At 45.9% G+C, this 21718-nt stretch overlaps 1 protein-coding gene across 1 annotated transcript in view; it reads right to left on the bottom strand.

Annotated features, from left to right (window-relative positions):
- Nucleotides 1-21392, bottom strand: part of LOC121285084 (indian hedgehog protein-like) — a 58546-nt gene extending 37154 nt beyond the window's left edge. The window contains exons 1-4 of the mRNA XM_041201214.1: nucleotides 21234-21392; nucleotides 17477-17552; nucleotides 13637-13780; nucleotides 11897-12177 (exon numbers count right to left, since the gene is read on the bottom strand). Of these exons, the coding sequence (XP_041057148.1) occupies nucleotides 11897-12177; nucleotides 13637-13780; nucleotides 17477-17552; nucleotides 21234-21392 (660 nt within the window). The remainder of the gene's footprint in view (nucleotides 1-11896; nucleotides 12178-13636; nucleotides 13781-17476; nucleotides 17553-21233) is intronic.
- Nucleotides 21393-21718: the final 326 nt, after the last annotated feature.

The raw sequence follows: 21718 nt of genomic DNA, 5'->3' as shown, positions 1-21718 counted from the left end.
CAAGGCAAGCCAATTTGCACACAGCAAACTCCCACAAATAACAATGTGATAATGACCAGATAATCTGTTTTTTGAGATGTTGACGATGGACTAAATATCGGCCAGGACACTGGAGATAACTCTTCTCTTATTCAAAATAGTGCCTGTGGGATCTTTTATATTCATTCAAGCAGGCAGATGGGCCTCAGTTTCGCATCCCATCTGAAAGACATCACCTCCGACAGTACTGCACTCCCTCAGGACTGCACTGGAGTGTCAGCCTTAACTTTTTGCACTGAAACCCTAGAGTGACACATGAACCCAGAGCCTTGTGCTTCAGAGGCAGGCGATCCTATCAAAGTGAGCTACACTTGACACAGGGATAAATATTGGACAGTCCACCAGGGAGAACCTCCCTATACTTCTTCAAAATGATGATGTGGAACTTTTTTTACAGCTTACATCCATCTGAGAGGGAAGACAGAGATCTTACTTTAAAAAAAATCACCTCTGACAGTCCAATCATCCCTCAGTACTGGCACTGGGAGCATGAGTTGAGATTACACACTTAAATCTCTGCAGTGGGGTTTGAACCCACAACCCCTTCAGGCTGAAGGCTGCTATCCACTGAATCCCAATTGACACTCGATGGCGATGACAAATGAACAAATTATATTTAGCATCATACATTTTTTTTCTTATATTCATTTACCTATGTAACAGAGTCTCTGGCATCGTTGTCTCTTTATGTAATGGTTGTGGGAAGCTTTGCTTCCAAAAAAAAACTATATACTGCATTTTATAAACAATAATAAATATCTGCCAGTGATCTTAGGACAGTAATTGAATCTTGAAGGTTCTGCTGCTCTTTAAAAGTCGGCTGAGCTTAGTTTTTGTGATCAAATTACTAGCTTGTAGCCTCTGCCAACCATCTCCCATTCTATATATAAATTCTCATAGAAAGCAACACAACATCCTCTCGCACTTTCCTCAACTTTTTCTTCTCTGTAAACATCCGAGATTTCCAATAAGGTCTGAGAAAAGCAGATCACCACCACCCACCCCCCAACCCCGCCCCCCCACCCCCCACCCAATACCGCTTTATCAATACGGAGGTTCACCTTAAACCCCTCTCTCACACACTCCAGGACAGGACGCAAGCAAAAGGCCTGTTGTCTTACTGGTGGCCTGCAAACTTCACCCTGTATTGTCGCGAGCTGTCATTTTGTGATTTTAATCTGAGTTGATTGTAATTTGAATTTCCCTCTCATTGGTGATTAGGCTGTAAATACACCGTCCGTCACAATATTCCCCCTCCCTGTGCTCCTCAAATCCATTGAAATTATGACTCACTGCTCAATCTGCTACTCTTAACCCATTTGTTCTCACAGCCTAAACACTGTGGAGCCTCTTTTCTCCCAGAGTCTACAAGAACTTTTGAAGCTAAGTACAATCTCACCTTTCCACAATTTCTTCACTTACATTGCCTCTCTCCCCTTCCATTCAACCTTGGATCATGGGTCTTGACCCTTCACCTGGAAAACTGCACAGCCCCAGCACCAGGGTCTGGTACATTTACCATGGACACCAATCATTGCAAAGCTAACCCGCAGTCCCTGAGGTGCACTAATTTAGAACTCTTTATAGTTTTATCGTATATTTGGAGAACAACAAAGTGCATTTATACAGCGCCTTTAGCACCGTGAATCACCCACCCAAGGTGCTTCACAGGCACATAAGCAGACAAAAGCTCGACACTGAGACAAAGAATGAGGCATGGGATAAGTGGCCTTAGGGTTCGTCAAAGGAGGACAGACAAGTAGAGAGGTGGAGGGGTTTAGGGAGCAAATTTCAGAGCTATGGGCCCAGGCAGCTAAAGGCACATCTGGTGAAGGGTAGAAAATCAGAACTGGACGAGAGGTCAAAGTTATAGGAGTGCACAGTGCCAGGAGGGCTTTGGGGCTGGAGGTTACCAAGGTAGTGCGGCCATGAAGAAGTTCAAACAGGAGGATGAGAATTTTAAAATGGAGGCATTCAAACCAGTGCTATTCACTCACTACCTGTCAATGAATGGCTCATAGTCTTGTGCTTAAGGGCCAATCTTATTTATCATCATGGAACTTCTAATCATTCCAAAAGGAAACCATGGCCAGAGGAAGAAAAGAAAAGTAGAACAATGGATCTATTAAGTAATTCTATTTCAATACAACCTCCTTAAACCTCTCTGTCTCTCTATCTCACTTTGGCTTCCTTTAAGATGCACCCAAAACCAAACCCTTTGGCTAAGTTTTTGGTCACTGGTCCTAGTATCTCTTTATATGGCTCTTTATATGTCAAGTTTTGTCTGAAGCACCTTGGGATGTTTCACAATGTTAAAGGTGCAATATAAAAATGCAAGTTGTTGCTATGAAATCTCTGGGGGCTCTGCTCCTAATAGCATTCTCACGTGTTGTTCAACTGGAGAGCAAAGCAGTGAAATGAGAACAGCACTGAATCATGCCATAGTCATCGTCCTACAGCAGGCAGGAGGCACATGGAGAAGCTACTGAGGCCCAAAAGGGAGTAGGAGATGGCCTGCAAGTAGACGCAAGTGAAATATGAGTTAACCCCCGGTATAATGCATTGCTTCAATGTCTTGGTGGAATTTGAGTGCATTAAAGAGAAGCAGCCAGGAGCACGGTGTCACCATACATCAAGATATTGTCTTCAGTAATTGCCAACTTGTGGGAAATAGGTTTGAGTCAGACAGCTGTGGAGTCAAGTTCCTCTCCACACACTTGAGCACTAAATCCATGCTGACACTCCCAGTGTAGTACTATAGAAGTGTTACACTGTCAGAGGTACTGGCTTTAGGATGAGATGCCAAACGGTCTGTCCTCTCAGGTGGATGCAAAAGGTCCCATGGCACTATCTTGAAGAAGAGCAGGAGAGCTCCCCGCACCGTCCCCACCACCATCCCACTGTATCCTGGCTAAATATTTATCCCTCAACCAACATCACTAAAATGGATCATCTTATCTGGTCAGCACATTGCTATTCATGGGAGCCTGCTGTGCATAACTTGGCTGTTGTGTTTTCTACATTATAACTGATTAAGCTTCCAAAAGTACTTCATTGGCTATAAAGTCCGCAATTATGAAAGACGTTATAGAAAGGCAGATCTTCCTCCTTTTTATCCCCAGTGACTCAGCCTCCAACTCCCAGGAGCTTGTAACATCCTAGACTGAGGCTCCCTCGAATGTCCCTCCTCATGAGGAACATGCCCAAGTTCTGCTTTAATGTAATTTCTAAATTTGATCTGCCAGAACTCTCATGCACCATCATCATCCTACCACTGCATGGCACATTCCACATTGAAAGCTCTGATGCACTCTGCCCCACATTAACTGTTGTTATTTTAAAGAAATAGATTGTCCAAACCCAACTAGTGGATAATGTTACTTCTGCAGAATATGATGCTCGTAGGAAAGAGGGAGTCTGACAGACGCGGGTTATTTTCAAGACACAGTCCTGGCATCAGATTCCCCTTCAAAGTGAAGTCTCAATGTCACACTTGCTTTCAAAGAGGGAGTCTCTCCTTCAGAATCCCTTTAAAGAGAGAGACTCATCTTAAGACTTTTCACCATCAGGACCCCCTTTTAAAAGAGTCATGCTAATGGGACCTTTGTTAGAGAGGGAGTTTCATTATAAAAACCCCTTCAAAGAGAGTGTCATGCCATCTGGGTGATGTCAGGAAGCACTTCTTCACACAAGGGTGTAGTGAAAATCTGGAATTCTCTCCCTCAAAAAGCTGGAAATCAATTGAAAATTTTAACATTGAGATCGATAGATTTTAGTGATGCAAGGGTATCATGGCTCACAAAACCAAGGAGGATGGATGGAGTTAAGGTATAGATTACTCATAGCAGACATGAATGGCGAAACAGTCTTGAGGGACAGAATGGTCTCCTCCAGTTCCTATGTACCTATAACCCATATCAAAACTTCCGATAGTTAACATGGGTTAACAAAAGATATAATTCTCCTTACATCAGACTATCAGAGATAGGAGCAGGAGGAGGCCATAAGGCTCCTTGAGCCTGCTCAACCATTCAACGTGATTGCAGTTGAGCAAGTGCAGTGCAGCACTGTCAGAGGTGCTGTCTTTCAGATGAAATGCTAAACCAAGACCCTGTCTGCCCTTATAAGGTGGACCTAAAGGATGACTCTATTTCAAAGAAGATCAGGGGAGTTCTCCCATGTGTCCTGCACAATATTTATCCCTCAATCAACATCACAAAAACAGGTTACCTGGCCATTATCACATTGCTGTTTGTGGGAGCTTGCTGTTTGCAAATTGGCTGCCGTATTTTCTACATTACAGCCATGATTACATTTCAGAAGTACTTCATTGGCAGTAAAGCACTTAGGGATGTCTTGTGGTCATGAAAGACGCTATATAAATGCAAGTCTTTTTTTTGTTAGTCAGTTGTGCAAAACAGGTAATTGACAATCGACAGACCATCATCAGTGGAAAGGAAATTGGGCAGGTTGTAAAGATGGGTGGCTGGTTCACAATTTGCTGGTCCATGCTACCATCAAAGGACAATTTTACCCCATCCCTGCTTGCGTAGGTTGGGAATGGACTTAACTGTGGTGCCCCTTTGAGGAGAAGTGCCCCCAATTCAGCACCCATTGGCCAACATAAGGAAAGGAGAGGATCATACTAGTTGGGAAGTAGAGAATGAGAAGCAATGTTGGGACAGATAAAACCCACTTCTTCAAAGTAGAGGGAGCTTCACTTTGCACCTAATCAAACTTGGTGGCTGGAAATACTGGTGGACAGATCCTACATCACAAGACCCATTCCTGAAGCTTGGAGAGCACAGGATTCACTGCAGAATCTAGTTCAAAGTTTATGGAGCCTGATAGGATAAGAGTGTCTGAATTAACTCACACACTCAATCCATTCACCTGAATCACACTTACAAGTTCGCTAAGTTCTCGTTGCCAATTTCCTCCCAATGATATAACCAATTTACAACGACTTAGACTGCTTATCGAGGGTGTTATGAGTTTGCCAGACCAAACAAAAAGTACTTCCAAAGCTCTGCTATACAAATAGAAATTTCACAATAAGGTTCAAACAGAAACATTATTACTTCTATTAATCTAACAATTCAAATAAAGCAAGTGAAATGAAAAACAGCCCTTGTCGGCTAAAAACACAAAATCATTTGACCCGGCGTTGGTTAATGCACCACTAGTCTGTTGAAAACTTTGTTACTGATCAGGCAATATAGCAGTGAAGTGCAAGCTCAAATGATTGGCCTCGACTAGTTGAGTTAGAGAACTACCTAACTCCTAAAGAACATTGATCGTTTCCGTTTTCCATCAAGTGATAGGCATTTTCTTTTGAAAGATGGAGGGGGTCCAATCATCAGAATTGCTGGGGAGGGGGTTTGTGTTTGAATGCCCTGAACTCCACCCCACCAACACTGCCCAGTTAAGCAAAAAACTATTGTAGCAAAGATCAGCAGGAAAGGAAGAAAGTCCAAGATAATACTTTTGTAACTTTGTTTTTTTCTAAAGGAAGGTCTTTTCTAAGACTGGGACAAAGGGGGAGATTTTCTGCACTGTTGTCATGCAGTACGTCAACAGCAGTTACATGAGAGGACTGTTTCTTTGTATATCATCCCTTCCATTTCAAAAGCTCAAGGTCCACACAAATCATAGAACATTGTAACACAGAAGAAGAACATTCAGCTTTCCTGGGCTGGCCTCTTTGAAAGATTGATCCAATCAGTCCCACTTTTCCCCACCCCCATTTTGGCCCCATAGCCCTGCATTTTTTGCCTTTCAAATATTTCATCCAATTCTCTTTCGAAAGTTGTGATGGAATTGTTCAGAAGGTGCCTTCTGGATCATAACAATTGGTTGCTTAAAGAAAAACTTCTCCTTATCTTCCCTCTGGTTCTTTTTACCAATTACCTTAAATCTGACCTCTGGTTATCAACACTCCTGCCAGAAGAAACAGTTTCTCCCTATCTGCTCTTAAGAAAGCCCTCCATAATTTTGACTGGCTCTATTAAATTTCCCTTTAACCTTCCCTGCTCCACGTGCAATCTCACAATTCCACTTAAATTTACCTGATCCCTAATTATAATTGAAATTGGTTCCACGTGTATTTACCTAAATGTTATTACTTACATGTACACCCTCATTAAATGACACATGGAACCGCTGAATGTTTATTGCACAGTGGGTAGCCATTCGGCCTATTGTGACTCTGCCAGCTCTTTTCTGGAGCATCCCAGCGGCCGGCGCTCTCTGTCTATAGCCCTGTGATCCTCTGTCTTGCTGGCACCCCATAGCCCTGTTCCTTTCTCTGCTTTGGTTATTTATCCAGATTTCCCTTAAATGGTTTCTGCCTCAAACATTGCTCTTGACAAAACATTCATTCCGTGCTTGAAACACCAACTGTGTAGAAATGATTTTGCTTACTGTTTTCTTCACTCCTCCTTTGGCAGGAGGTGATGATTTTAATTTAATGACCATGGTCACCGAGTCCCCAACAAAAGGAAATAGATTTTCCTTACTCAGACCATCAACAGCTTTCAGAGCTTTGGAAACCTCGATTAACTCTCCTCTTGGGTTTCTGTTCCAGTGTGAACTGATCCAGTATGTCATTCTGCCTCATAACTATACTGCACCAGGGACACCCAAAGCTGCACACAGCACTTGGACTGTGGCTTAACCATTGCCTTACTCATATTTATCACTGCCCCTTTCCTTTTGCCCATCAGTGACTGATGTGGCTCAGTGGGTAGCTCTCTTGCCTCTGAATCAGAGCATTAAGGTTTAAGTCCCATTCCCATGACTTGTGCGCAAAATCTAGGTTAATGCTCTAGCGTAGGACTTAGGGTGTACTGAACTGTTGAAGAAAGCACCGTTCACAGCTGGATGTAAAAGATCTTGGAGCTCTGTTTCAAAATAAGAGCAGGGGATTTTTACCTGGTGTCCTTGCTGATATTTATCCCTCTCTGTCACTGACTATTTTTTTTCACTCTCTGGGCCCACTTTTACCACTTTAGCTGAGACCAGTAGATCCAGCATGGACCCAGGGATCAAAACCAGAACCATCGTCGGTATAAGTTAGTTCTGTGCAATGCATGTACCATTTCAACCATTGGAGTATTGTGTACAGTTTTGGTCTCTATCTAAGGAAGGATATACTTGCCATACAGGGACTGGAACAGGGGGTCACCAGACAAATCCCTGGGATGGTGGGATTGTCTTATGAGGAAAGATTGAGGAAACTGGGCCTGTATTCTCCAGAGTTTCAAAGAATGAGAGGTGATCTCACTGAAACTTACAAAATTCTTACAGGGTGCGACAGGGTAGATGTGGATAGGACGTTTCCCCTGGCTGGTGAGTCTAGAGCCAGGGGGCACAGTCTCAGAATAAGGGGTAGGCCATTTAGAACTGAGATGAGGAGGAATTTTTTCACTCAGAGGGTGGTGAATCTTTGGAATTCTCCACCCCAGAGTGCTGTGAAAGCTCAGGCATTGAGTGTATTCAAAACAGAGATCGATGGATTTCTGGATACAAATGACTTCAAGGGATTCAAGGGATATGGGGATAGCACGGGAAAGTGGCATTGAGGTAGATGAGCAGCCATGGTCTAATTGAATGGTGAAGCAGGCTTGATGGGCTGAGTGGCCTATTCCTGCTCCTCTGTTCCTATGTCCTCTGTCAGTTGAGGAGTGTGTGTTCAATGTATTGCTCCCCACCTATCAATTACTGTGGTTTGCACTGTGATCCACAAATGTTAAATCAAATCTGCTGGGCTCAGTAAATTCATGGAGAGATGGCATAGAGACAATGTCAACCATGGCTCAGTGGAGCTCACCTCTATCAGCAGGTTGTGGGTCCAGGTCCCACTCTACACAGACTTGAGCACAAAATCTGAGCTGATGCTTATGCTCCACTATCAGAGGTGCTGTCTGTCAGATGAGATGTTAAGCCTGCCCCTCTCAAAAGATTCCATGGCACTAATTCAATGATGAACAGAGGAGTTCTCCCCTGTGTGCTGGCCAATAATTAATAACAGGTTATCTGATAGTTATCACAATACTGTTTGTGGTACCTTGCTGTGCGCAAATTGGCTGCCACGTTTCCTACGTTACAACAGCTTCAAAAAAAAAACAACTTAATTTGCTTTGGGTTATTGTGAAAGGTGCTACATAAATACAAGTGCTTTGCTTCTTTGAAGTCTTTATGTCCCCGTTGCTAAGAAGGGAAAGGAGAATCAACCAACGAATGCTACACGAGACAGCAGCATTCCTTAACATTTCCAGCTGATTGGAGGGGGTTGGCGGTAGGAGAAATAGTGTTGTAAAAATAAACAAACATTCTAAAGTCATAATCAAGTTTTAAAACAAACCAATGATTTACACTAGGCTGAGGTCCCGGCATAGACGGCTCCATCATTCTCACTGCCAGTTATGTTGCCTCAGAAATTCCAGCCTGCAAATTATACTGTACAATATTCTCGGCAGATGCACCCTCAGCCGTCTAGGCTCTAAACTCTGGAATTCCATCCTCAAACCTCTTTGCCTCAACACCTCCCTCTCCTTAAAGCCTACCTCTTTGACCAAGCTTTTGGTCACCTGTGTCCCTATGTGGCTCGATGTCAAGTATTGCCTAGTAGCATTCTTGCGAACAGCTTTGGGGGTTTATTTTGCTGCGGCAAGGTGCTATACAAATGCACATCATTGCTGATGCCGTTGTACAGGGTCTCTGAACTATCAGACAGATGCACTGTCTGTGTCTGAACCGAAGGCTGTGTATAAATTGGCTGCTGAATTTTCTACGTTACACTTTGCCTTGAATTCCGCTGTCCACCATTTCTGTGGAGCTGTAAACTCATTAATGTTAAACCAGTTGGCATCTGCATGAAAGAAGGACTCTGCCTTTCGCAGCCTCTCAAAGTGCTTTACAGCTAATGAAATACTTTTAAAATGTAGTTTTTGCTGTAATGTAGGAACGTATCAGCCAATTTGAGCACAGTAAGATGCCACAAACAGCAGTTGGTTGAGGGATAGACATTGTCCAGGACAGCAGGGAGAACGCCCTTGCTCTTCTTCCAATAGTGGCACAGGATCTTTTATGCCCACCTGAGAGACCAGACGTGGCCCCGGTTTAACATTTCGTACAAAAGGCAACATCTCTGACAGTGCAGCATTCCCTCTGTCCTGCATTGAATCAAGTCTGTGGAGTGGGAATTCTGACTTAGAGACAAGTCTGACTGAATGATGACTGACACATAAAGCAGCCACAGAAATTTGTTAGTGGAGTATTAGATATTAGTGTGATAATATTGCTGATGCCTTAGTTTGCAATACTGTTTTGAGGGCTGTGGGTGGGTATCAGAAATCAGTGAATTCAGCATTCCTTTTAGTAGGATATGAATGTGATAGAATCAGTGGAGAGGGGACAGGTAGTACACCTAATGATTTCACTGTGTTAGCACAATGTTAACTCAGACGCATGTTTATAAACCATCCAAAAGGTCTTGCAAGAGATTTAAGCAGCAATCATCATATATAAATGTACACAAAAATATTTTACACCCACTCCCTCCAGCATCACTCAGTGCGTACTATTGATGGGGTATCCTGCAGTAACTCGCCAAGATTTCTTTGACAGAATCGCCCAAATCCACAAACCCCAACGCCTATAAGGACAAGGGCAGCAGGTACATTGGAACCACCTCCAAGCCACACACCATCCTGCCTTGGAACTATGTCGCCGTCCTTTCATCGTCAATGAGTCAAAATCCTGGAACTCCCTTCTCAACAGCACTGTGGGTCCTAAACCACACGGACTGCAGCGGTTCAAGGAGACGGCTCACCACCACCTTCTCAAGGGCAACTTGGGATGGGCAATAAATGCTGGCCCAGCCAACGAAGCCCACATTCTGGGGATGAATTTTTTTTTTAAAAAAACTAGTCAATGTTCTTTGGATTGTTCAGGGTGAACTGGAGGATACAGTGCTTTATAACCACAGAGCCATGGTATTATATACAGAATGTAATTGACAATTAGAACTGGTGTTCTGACATGTAACTGAAATCTTGAACTGAACAATACACTTGCATGAAATCTGAGCCAATAATGATTTTCTCTGAAGGACAATCTTATGCCATGCACACAATGTACACAAATCTTTATATGCATGGAACACACACACACGCACACACACACACACAGATACACAACCACACTCAACACTGACACTCATACACTCACACACACACAAGCACAATACTAACTGGCACACAACACGCACATACACACCGAGACACACATGCACAAATATTTACACAAACGCAGACACATACACAAAACCAAACCCATTCACAAACACAATATGACAGGCACACAAGAGAGGCGTAACTGGACACACGCGCGCAAATTTACACAAACACAGATATGAATTTTAAAGCTAGTACTGTTTATGTTTTAAAAAGTGAACCCCAACTTTTTTTTTCCCCTGCCGCTTTGAGCAGTGATGCTCGGGTAATCAGGGACCCTCAGCCCAGTCGCCAGCACCTTGACCTGTGCACTAAATTTAAACGCTCAGCCCTGAACTCCGGCCTGATTCTCTGACAACAACTCCTGGTTGACTGTACAAAGGTTATTGTCAATTTATCACAGTGAGGAGTGGAAAGAGACCCTGCCCTTAAAAACAGCACACAGACCCAACGTTTCCGCTTCACTTCAGGGAAAATAAAATAAAAGACAGCTCGTACTTGTTTTGGAATAACCCAATGAACGCTTAAACAAATTTCCTGTTATATAAATAATATTTTTTCTTAAAAAAATACACACGACTCTGGAGTGGAAATATTGAATAATTGGGATCTTTTTTTTTGGTCTGGTTTCGGCGCCTCTGAGAGTAATTGCATCAAGATAGATATGTGAATTAGGTTTCTCTCCCTCTGCACCGGTGCTAACTCCGGTGTACAAAGAGGCATGGGGTGGGAACTCCACTCTCTCTCTCCCGCCCTCTCTCTCTCTCTTAACTGATCAGTGAAGGAAGGTTCATCTAGTTCAGGAGATAGGCAAGAGCAAAGAGCAAACGCTATTTGCAAGGAGCTGGGTAAACAGAAATCTAAAACAGTGACCCCGAGGAGAATTTTTCACATGCCCAGAGGAACAAAAACCTGAAAGTAACTTTTTTAAAAAAAAACACTTTCTTTCACCCAGATCGTGGAACCCGCGACCACAGTGAATAACTGTGCAGTTAACCGTGTGAGATACACTTCAGGGAGGTGGGAGGTGGTGGTGGTGTGAGCTAGATAACGACATGAGGGGAGGGGAGGGGGGGGGGTGGCGGTAAGGAATAGAAAGTCAGGGTGATAGCGTTAGTGGGGGGAAAGTTACGGATCGGATGGGCCGAATGGTCTGCCTCTGGGCTGTTAGTTTCGGTGTCGCTCTCTGCGAAAAGCGGCAGGGAAAACGCAACCTTTTCTTGTTCCCACGGAGGAACACAGTGAGTCAAATAAAGGTCAAAAACCTCTCTCCATCTCTCTCTCTATCTCTCTCTCCCAACATTCAGAGATGATTTAATTTTTTGTTTAGGATGGGAGTACCGGTGAGGGGGCGGGAGGGAGACCAGGAGAATATATATATATATATATATATGTGTGTATGTGTATATATATATATATATAATATGTTTAAACACAGCGAGATGTTCAACAATAACTTTCAGAAGGGACAAACAGGAACTGCAGGAGGTTGTTGGGGGGGTGGGGGGGGGGGGGGTTGGTGGTTGGAATTGTGGAGATCCCTGCAGGGGCCAGTACAGACGAGAGCGGGCCGAGTGGCAGGAGCGATGCTCTGATTCGAGGACCGCAGGTTTGCTTACCTGGGTCATGAGCCTGTCCGCGCCGGATTTCTCCTCGTCCTTGAAGATGATGTCCGGGTTGTAATTGGGGATCAGCTCCTTGAAGCGGGACGCGTTCCTGTTGATCTTGGTCTCGGACTTGCCGCTGGCCCCCAGGGTCTTCTCGGCCACGTTGGGGATGAACTGCTTGTAGGAGAGCGGGGTGAGCTTGCGGTTGTGCCTCCTCCTGCTGCCGTAGCCCCTGCCCGGTCCGCAAGCCATCACCGTAGCGTTGAGGAGCAGGCAGCAGCCGGTGACTAAGACACCCCAGCAGAATCTCATGGTATAGTGACCCCACCGGGTCTCCAATCTCTCTCTCTCTCTCTCTCTCTCTCCCTCCCTCCCTCCCCTCAAACCAAGTCAGAACTCAGAGCCTGTTGCAAATCAACTCTTACCCCCCCCTCCCTCCCTCCCTCCCTCCCCCACCCACCCACCCCCACCAGGGGGTATCTGTCTACAACCCCCAAACCCACCCACCCACCCACCCACCCTCCCCCCCCCCCCCAACCCCCCCAACCCCCCCAACCCCACCAACCCCACCACCCCACCTTCCCTGCCCCAATTCCAGCGATCAGCCTCGGCTGCCGGGCTCTGCAATGCTCCCCATCCAATGCGCAGACACCAGCTCTCCCGGGTCCCGAGGAGCGCTCCGGGACAACAGCCCGGCACTCTCCCCAGCACCACCACCACCACCACCACCACCTCCAGCCCCGGGATCACTGCTCCAGCCGCCAGCCAGTCCCGTCCAGTCGCTGCATGGAGACGCCAAAATCCCGCAGGGAGGTGTGGTTGTGGGTGGTGGGTGGGGGTTGTGGGGGGGGGGGGGGGGGTGAGGGGTGGGGGGGGGTGGGGGGGGGGGGGGGGGAAGTGGGTGGGGGGTTGTTGGTGGGGAAAGAGGTGAGAGAGTGGAAGAGTGCTGTGTGTGTGTGTGTGTGTGTGAGAGAGAGAGAAAGAGAGAGAGAGAAGGGATTATTCAGATGGAGAGAGAGTTTTACAGAGAGATCAGGAATGGAGAGATAGAGGGAGGAATGCAGAGAGATGGAGAGGGGGCTAGAGACAGGGGAATAGACACAGAGGGATAGATACAGAGAGATAGACAGGTGCGAATAGATGGAGAGGAACAGACAGATACAGAGCGATAGAGGGGGATAGAGTAAGGGGATGGATACAGGAATAGAGAGAGGGGGATAGAAAAGGAATAGAGAGAAGGATAGAGAGAAGGGGATAGATACAGAGGGAGACAGAAAGGCAGAATCCGCAGAAAGAGAGAAGCAGAGATAGAGAGGGAGGGAGGGTTCAGAACAAGACCACCGAAAAAGGGATCACTGACAGGGAGACACAGAGGCCAGAGAGGGTTTCAGTGAGATTCACTGATGGGAATCACAGAAACAATCTGATAGAACCCGATTGAGACACAAGAGCGAAACTGACAAACTCCCCGATGAGAAATAAAGAGGGGCAAGTGTCAGATCCAGGGGGGTTGAAAGGATCAGGCAGGAAGAAACAGAAAGAGAGAGAGAGAGGGAGAGAGAGAGCTCAAAACAGGTGGGACAGTGACAGAAATGCACAAAGTGGCAAGAATGTGATTGAAATGGGAACAGAAATAACCCAGAGACAGACAGGGATACAGAGAGATAGTTAGAAGGTGACAAATGACAAATGGACAGAGAGGGAGGGAGAGAGAGAGAGATAATGGCGAAAGTCAAGGAGAGCGGTGGGGATGGAGCAGTCGAGCGGGCGATGGGAGACTCGCAGCGAGACAGAGATCAGAGGCAACCCCACTCGGCAGGAGCTGTGAGCCGCCAGTGCCCCCGCACAGGGCGGAGAGAGTCAGAGAGGGAGCTCCGGTTAGAGCTTCTTGAATGGCTGCGGCAGTCAGAGCCGGCGAAAGTTCGCGGAGATCCAAATCTGCACAGACCGCACCCTCCCCTCCAACCGCGCCCCTGACCACTCTCACCCACCTCCCCCCCACCCCCCTCCTGCCCTGGCACACACACACACACACACACACACACAGAGGGAGGGAGGGAGGGAGGGGAGAGGGCATTGGACTTCTCCCTCTCCCACCCCACAGCAGACACCCAAATATTAACCCCCCCCCCCCGCTCCTTCCAACAGCTTCTTCCCCTTCCAACTAAAGCCACACCTGTCCTCCACACACCCCCCCCCCCCCAACCCCCACACACTGTCCCAATTCCACTGTCTCCTGGAGCCGAGGTGCGTGTCACAGGTAGAGAGAATGCCACTCTCCTGCAATATCTACCCTATCTCATCTTGTGAGATTTATTGCAGTTTATTCGAACCCGTGCCAGCTTGTGTCTGACGCTACCTCTGCCCGTCTTTGTCCTTTTTTTTTAACTGATTTGTCAGTGTCAACATCAATTTTCTGCAGAAAACTTGGCATCAAATAGTTTTTTTTTCTTCAGACGGGGCTGTGGCGTTAACCTCTGGTCACACACTGACCAATGCTGAACTCTCGGCCATTTGTCCTTCATGCCGACCAGTGCTGAGGTGACCCGCCAGCCAGGAGAATCTGCTGTACCGAACAGTCAGACCTTGTCCCTCAGTCTGGGGACTGTACAGTTTTGAGGTGTCAGACATTGTCCCTCAGTCTGGGGACTGTACAGTTTTGGGGTGTCAGACATTGTCCCTCAGTCTGGGGACTGTACAGTTTTGGGGTGTCAGACATTGTCCCTCAGTCTGTGGACACTACAGTTTTGGGGTGCCAGATATTGTCCCTCAGTCTGGGAACTGTACAGTTTTGTTGTGTCAGACATTGTCCCTCAGTCTGGGGACTGTGCAGTTTTGGGGTGTCAGACATTGTCCCTCAGTCTGTGGACTGTACAGTTTTATGGTGTCAGATATTGTCCCTCAGTCTGTGGACTGTACAGTTTTGTTGTGTCAGACCTTGTCCCTCAGTCTGTGGACTGTACAGTTTTGGTGTGTCAGACATTGTCCCTCAGTCTGTGGACTGTACAGTTTTGGGGTGTCAGACATTGTCCCTCAGTCTGGGGACTGTACAGTTTTGGGGTATCAGACATTGTCCCTCAGTCTGGGGACTGTACAGTTTTGGGGTGTCAGACATTGTCCCTCAGTCTGGGGACTGTACAGTTTTGGGGTGTCAGACCTTGTCCCTCAGTCTGTGGACTGTACAGTTTTGGGGTGTCAGACATTGTCCCTCAGTCTGTGGACTGTACAGTTTTGGGGTGCCAGATATTGTCTCTCAGTCTGGGAACTGTACAGTTTTGGGGTGTCAGACATTGTCCCTCAGTCTGGGAACTGTACAGTTTTGGGGTGTCAGACATTGTCCCTCAGTCTGGGAACTGTACAGTTTTGGGGTGTCAGACATTGTCCCTCAGTCTGTGGACTGTACAGTTTTGGGGTGTCAGACATTGTTCCTCATCTGGGGACTGTACAGTTTTGAGGTGTCAGACATTGTTCCTCAGTCTGGGGACTGTACAGTTTTGAGGTGTCAGACATTGTTCCTCAGTCTGGGGACTGTACAGTTTTGGGGTGTCAGACATTGTCCCTCAGTCTGGGGACTGTACAGCTTTGGGTTGTCAGACATTGTCCCTCAGTCTGGGAACTGTACAGTTTTGTTGTGTCAGACATTGTCCCTCAGTCTGTGGACTGTACAGTTTTGTGGTGTCAGACATTGTCCCTCAGTCTGGGAACTGTACAGTTTTGGGGTGTCAGACATTGTCCCTCAGTCTGGGGACTGTACAGCTTTGGGTTGTCAGACATTGTCCCTCAGTCTGGAGACCAGGGTTATCTGTATGGTTAATGAATCTCCCATGTTAGGAGGTAATGTTCCCAATCCTACACAGTCAGTTTTTTTGAGCACAAAGTTGTTTAATTGATTTTTTTTTAGCAATAAACCAAATGGCCTCTCTCGATAGGTCAAATAGCTTTTTACTGTGCTGTTATGATTCCATATGTTCCTACTTAGCAGGGGTATTACTCTGATGAATTTGAAATCTTGTCTAATTCAATATGTTTTAGTGCAAGGACTTTGCATTATCAGGAGCAGATAACATCAGATAGGGCTTACAAAGAGATAAGGTCCATCCCAGGTACAGGCACCATCTTTTGGAAGTAGTCCGGTGGAAGTATTGTAAAATTCTTAGCATAACATACCCTCACTGTTCTGTCTAAACATTTCAATATTCGAATAGCCTTTTAATGACATGGAGAGTGACAACTGTACTGTTAATATTGTGCTAATTTGGATCTTGTTATATTGTTTGAAGAGCTCGCTGATTGGCTCAGTGCTGGTTGAAGAACTCTCTGATTGGTTTGGTGCTGGTGTAGAGTTGTCTGATTGATTGGGTGCTGTTTGAAGAGCTCCCTGACTGTTTGGGTGCTGGTTGAAGAGCTCTCGGATAGGTTGGGTGCTGGAACACTACATTAAATATTGGACTGCAAGTTTAATAAATAGGATAGCTTCGAAGGTGCCCATTTCATCCAGAATAGTTCTTTCTCGATTTATAGAATCTTAAAGCACTGGTGGGAACCATTGTTCCTGAGCGGCCTCTTTTGAAAGTGCCATCCAATTAGTCCCACCCCTACTCTTTGCCCCACTGCCATGTATTTTATTTTCTTTTCAAGGATACAACCCAAAATCCCTTTTGAAGGGTATTTTTGAATCAGTTTCCACTACCAGGTCATGCATTCCAGATCACAACACGCTGCATCAAAAAACTTTTTCTCTTTTGCCAATGTTCTTAAACCTGTGTTCTCTCATTACCCACCCACCTGCCAATGGAAACAGTTTCTCTTTACTTACCCTATCAAAATCCTTCAAAATTTTGAACACATCTCTTAAACGTGCCTTTAACCTTCTCTGCTTTAAGGAGAACAATCCCAGCTTCTCCAAAGTGCCTCATCCCTGGTACGATTCTAGTAAATTTCCTTTGCACCCTCTCCAATTCCTTGAGCCCAGCATTGGACGCAATACATCAGCTGATGCCTAGCCAGTCTTTTATTTCCTCGATTTGTATTCTGTCTCTAGTTAGAAAGCTGAGGAATATGTATTTTTTTAAAAAAAAACACAGATGTATCAACCTGTCCTGCCAATTACTAAGATGTGTGTATTGGAACCCCCAGCCTCTCTGTTCCTAATCTATTTTTAAAATTGCACTTATCATCTCATTGGGCTAATTTGAACATTGCAATTTATCCTATTCTATCTCCCACCCTTTTCAACCCACCCGCTCTCCTGAGATTGTGAGCTCATGGTGGAGTTTATACTTTTGAATCAAATGATCATCCTTTAAGCGGGTGCCTGGCCAATCAGTGTAGACAGATCCCTGTCAGTGGAGTCCACTGCTCGACCAGTGCTGACGCTCCAAGATTTTTCATCAGGGATCAGGCACTGGGTCTCTGACTGATGATGGTTCTCTCTATTTTCTCGATCAGCTGTAGGTGCTCACAACACTGCACTGGCTGCGACCATCTAATAGAGTAGAAGGTGGGACCTGAGGCCCTGGCGGCCTGTGTGGTTCAGCACCACAGCAGCAAGTTCAGTTCTCTAAAGGACCACCACGCAGGTTCTCAACTTACATGTACTCAATGGGAATTTATTGTTCTTGTGAAAATTCATGATGTGGATAGTGAAATAGTTATTAACTACAAGTATCTAGGTGTCAAAGTAAATGATAAGTTGAACTGGAGGGAACAGTATACACATGTGGTGACCAAGGGATATACACAATTATATTACCTCAGAAAATTAAAATCCTTTCGAGTAGGTTCTACAGTCTGGCTGTAGTTGAGAGTGCTATCCTTTGTGGATGTCTCTCCTGGTACGTCTCTCCTAGGAAAGTAGGCTCTTTAAAGGTACGATGATCATTGAACCAGGCAGGATGGGTGTTTGATGAACAAATCACTCTGGCCAATATCAGCTCTCGAAGAATGTGACGAAAGTAAAGAGTGTCATGAACAATGAGAATCACCCCCTGTCTCAGTATTACTGTTGGATGTGCTCAGGGAAAAGGCTACAATCCCTCAGATGCAGGAAAAATCAATTCCTGAACTTCTTTGTGTCCTTCTCTGTAAGAACTTTTAACAGGAGTTTGATGTAAGGATGAGGATATGCACTCAGGGTAGGACTCACTGACTGATTATTTTAATGCATTGGAATAGATTTTAATACATAGTTAATTAAAGTTAAATCTTTGTGATAGGGTAATTTTCTTTCTTCTATTATTATTCATTTATTTATAATTTCTTAACAAATGAGCAATGTACCTGAAACTAATCTCTGTATGAATAATAATGTGAAATTGAATTGAATTGAATTGAAGAAGAGGACCCGGGCCCACAACTCTACGAGATCTCTGCGCTCCTCCGACTCTGGCCTCTCGTGAGCCCCCGATTTCCATCTCTTCACCATTGTCATCAGTGTCTGCAACTGCCTAAGCCCTACGGCTTGGAATTCCCTTTCTAACTCTTTCCATCTTGCGCTGTCACCTCCTTGAAATATACCTCAACGACCAAGGTTGTGGTCTGCTGTCCTAATGTCACCTTTTGTGGCTCGGTATCAAATTTTCAGCAAAAGCGCTCCCGTGAAGTGCTGTACTATGTTTAACCAGGTTAAAGGGATGCCACTTTGCCCCTCTGGGGACCTTCCTAAGTATCCCTGTATGGAAACCAGAGCCCTTGTCTAGTTTATGTGTATGTGTGTCTGTGGGATTTCCATTGCCCTCTTCAAACTTTATTGGTGAATCACTAAACTAAAATTCAATCAAATGTCTTACCTTTCTGATTATTCCCCACAAGGTATGAAGCTCACCAACAATTAAGGAAGTGTTTTGGTAATAAACAGGAGAGTGATTTCCAGAGTCTTGTTCATTTTAACAGGAGGAGGAGAACACATTAAGTTGAATCTTGCATGTCCTTTCCCTAGAGAGCTGGAGTCGTTAATTCCTTTTTCACATTCACTCCAACAGTTCCACAAACCACCCGGACAATCACACACAGACACAAGCACTCACACACACAAATACACACACACACACAAAAACACACACACATACAAACACAAACAACACACTCTCACACACAGACACACACCTGCACCACAGGCGGAATTGTCCCAGATTTGCACTAAGTGAGGTAGCGATCAGGAGAAAGGACATTTTACTTGCCGGCTGCAGTGGCGGCTTTTCACACCATATTGTCCCAATCCCAGGAAACATGCCGTTTCGATGATGGGCGGGCTCTCATTTTCCTGCCACCCGTTCAACTCGCTGCTTCCTCATGCCGGGTGCCATATTTAAAGAGCAGTCACACACACACCTCTCAGTGCTTCCAGCCCAGGACTGCTGCACAGAAGATGTGGTCCCGAAAGGCAAGAAGACTGCAGCCCCCTGATTCAGTGACACATCCCTGGAATGCCTTCTGGATGCCGTGGAGGCCCTGCTGTGATGCCCTCTATCCCCACTCTTGCCCCAGGCGGGACAGCAATCTCACCAGTCCCGCTTGGTAGGCGATTGCAGTGGTGATCTGTGTCAAAGCTGCACAGAAGAGGTTGGCCATCCAGAAGAGGATGAACGATCTCATCTATGCCACCAGGGTAAGGCAACCATCCTATCACTCTGAACTGACACGCTCAAGCCCATCACACATTCACTGGCATCTCACTCACTGCCAGCTCAAGGGACATCCCCACTCACTCTCTCACACACACACCCTCACATCTCCATCTGGCCTCATCTCCTCTGGAGGCAGCCTCCTCAGCCCTCACCATCTTGAGGCCACTTGCACAGACCAACATGTGCCCCACACACACACCCTGGGATACCCCCCTCCCCCAGTACAGCCCTTGCCCTGCAGCCTCTTCCTTTGCCTGAGGCCACTTCTCCCCCTTCCCCAAGCAACCTTGCAGCTGTTGAAAATCCACCGCTGCCTTACAGCTGGTCTGGTAGGTAAAGACCTGCCTGTGATGTAGTGCTGTCTGTGAAGCCTGGCGCTGGTGACTACGGGTGCTGCCCCAAGTAAGGTAGGCAAACAAACCTCGAAGTCCCGAGTGAAGTGCAGCCCACCAGGCGCACGCCGCTTACGTTCAATTGTGAAACATGTCGGTCGTGCAACCGTGGTGACGTGCTTGGATAAGGATCCTGACATCCGAAGGTGTGAAAGGCCATTGATGGGCAGAGCAGACGATTACAAACTGGTTTCATGATGTCTTGCCATATTGCCTGCTCACACTGCCAAACATGCCTGGTGCCAGCGGGCACAGAAAACTCTGCTCACACACTGGGGAGGTGGTGGCATAGCGGTATTGTCACTGGACTAGTAATCCAGAGACCCAGGGCAATGCTCTGGGAACCTGGGTTCGAATTCCACCACAGCAGATGGCGAAATTTGAAATTAATAAATATCTGGAATTAAAAGTCTGATGACAGCCATTGCTGATTGTTGTTAAAAACCCATCTAGTTCACTAATGCCCTTTAGGGAAGGAAATCTACTGTCTTTACCTGGTCTGGCCTCCAAGTGACTCCAGACCCATAGCTATATGGTTGACTCTTAAATGTCCTCTGAACAAGGGCAAATAGGGATGGGCAATAAATGCTGGCCTAGCCAGTGACGCCCACATGAACAAATAAGAAAATACACACACTTTAAGTGAATATCAAACATCATCAATTGACAGCTTGACCCAATTTATAGCTCTCAGCTCACTTGGACAGCAGGCTGCGGGTTCCAGTCTCAGGCTGGGACTGAAGCAGGTCTATTTGGCAGATAATTCGATGTGGGGTAAACTTCTACCTATTTCAGGTGAATCCTGTGCACTGACTGATATTCACCCCTCAACCAATCCCATGGAAAGCAAATCTTCTTTGGTATTCATTTTTGGGAGAGGGACAGAAGATCAGCATTAACTGGCCATCCTAATTGCCCTTGAGAAGGGAGTGATGGACCTTCTTAAAGTGCTTGCTGGTGCCTTAAAACCATCAAGCAGCTTGCTAGGCTTCTTCAGAGAACAGTCAAGAGACAACCACATTGCTGTGGGACTAGAGTCACATATAGAACAAACCAGGCAAAGGGACAGGATTGCTTTCCTAAAGGGACATTTGGGTTTTTAATGGGAATCCAACAGCTTCTTGATCATTTCTACTAAGATCAGTATTTTTAGGACCAGGTTTTTAAAAACTGAATTCAAATTCTCAAACTGCCATGGGTGTGGTTCAAACTCATTCTGTGGGTTATTAATGCAGGACCCTGGACTATTAAACCCTGCAACATAACCATTACACTGCTGTGGTTATTGATCATATGGCATCAGTGGGATCTTATTAGTGTGTTATGGCTTACTGCTTTTGTTCTTCTGGTCCGTGTATCCTTGTGAAAATTGACGAGGATTTCGGCGAGCAGAATGCTCTGTATGGTGAGATTCTGACTGGGGCTTTTGAAGAGATGGGGGTCATTGTCAATCTCAAAGCCAGTGATCACCACTGGCTCACGTTTCACCATCCATCTAGGAACAACTTCCCGGGCTCTCAGTTCTCTTATGAGAGGCCTTGTAATTCAACTTGATCTAGCCTATAGCTAGAACAGCTTTTAAAGAGAGAATCACAGCACCCCCCACCTTTCCCCACGTCACTTAATGAAAGCATCTCAGTCCCATGCTCACATGGCCACTGTCCCATCTCTGCATCTTCAACAAGCAAGTAGATCAGGTTAGAGGGACAGAATGAGGCTGCATTTAAGGGGATCAACCAGTATCAGCGCTTGGAAGAATTCAGACATTGTCCCAATGAGAACCAAAAACAGAATTACCTGGAAAAACTCAGCAGGTC

This window comes from Carcharodon carcharias, chromosome 12 (assembly GCF_017639515.1).
Source record: "Carcharodon carcharias isolate sCarCar2 chromosome 12, sCarCar2.pri, whole genome shotgun sequence".
Lineage (NCBI taxonomy): Eukaryota > Metazoa > Chordata > Chondrichthyes > Lamniformes > Lamnidae > Carcharodon > Carcharodon carcharias.
This window is presented reverse-complemented; position numbering and strand designations above follow the sequence as displayed.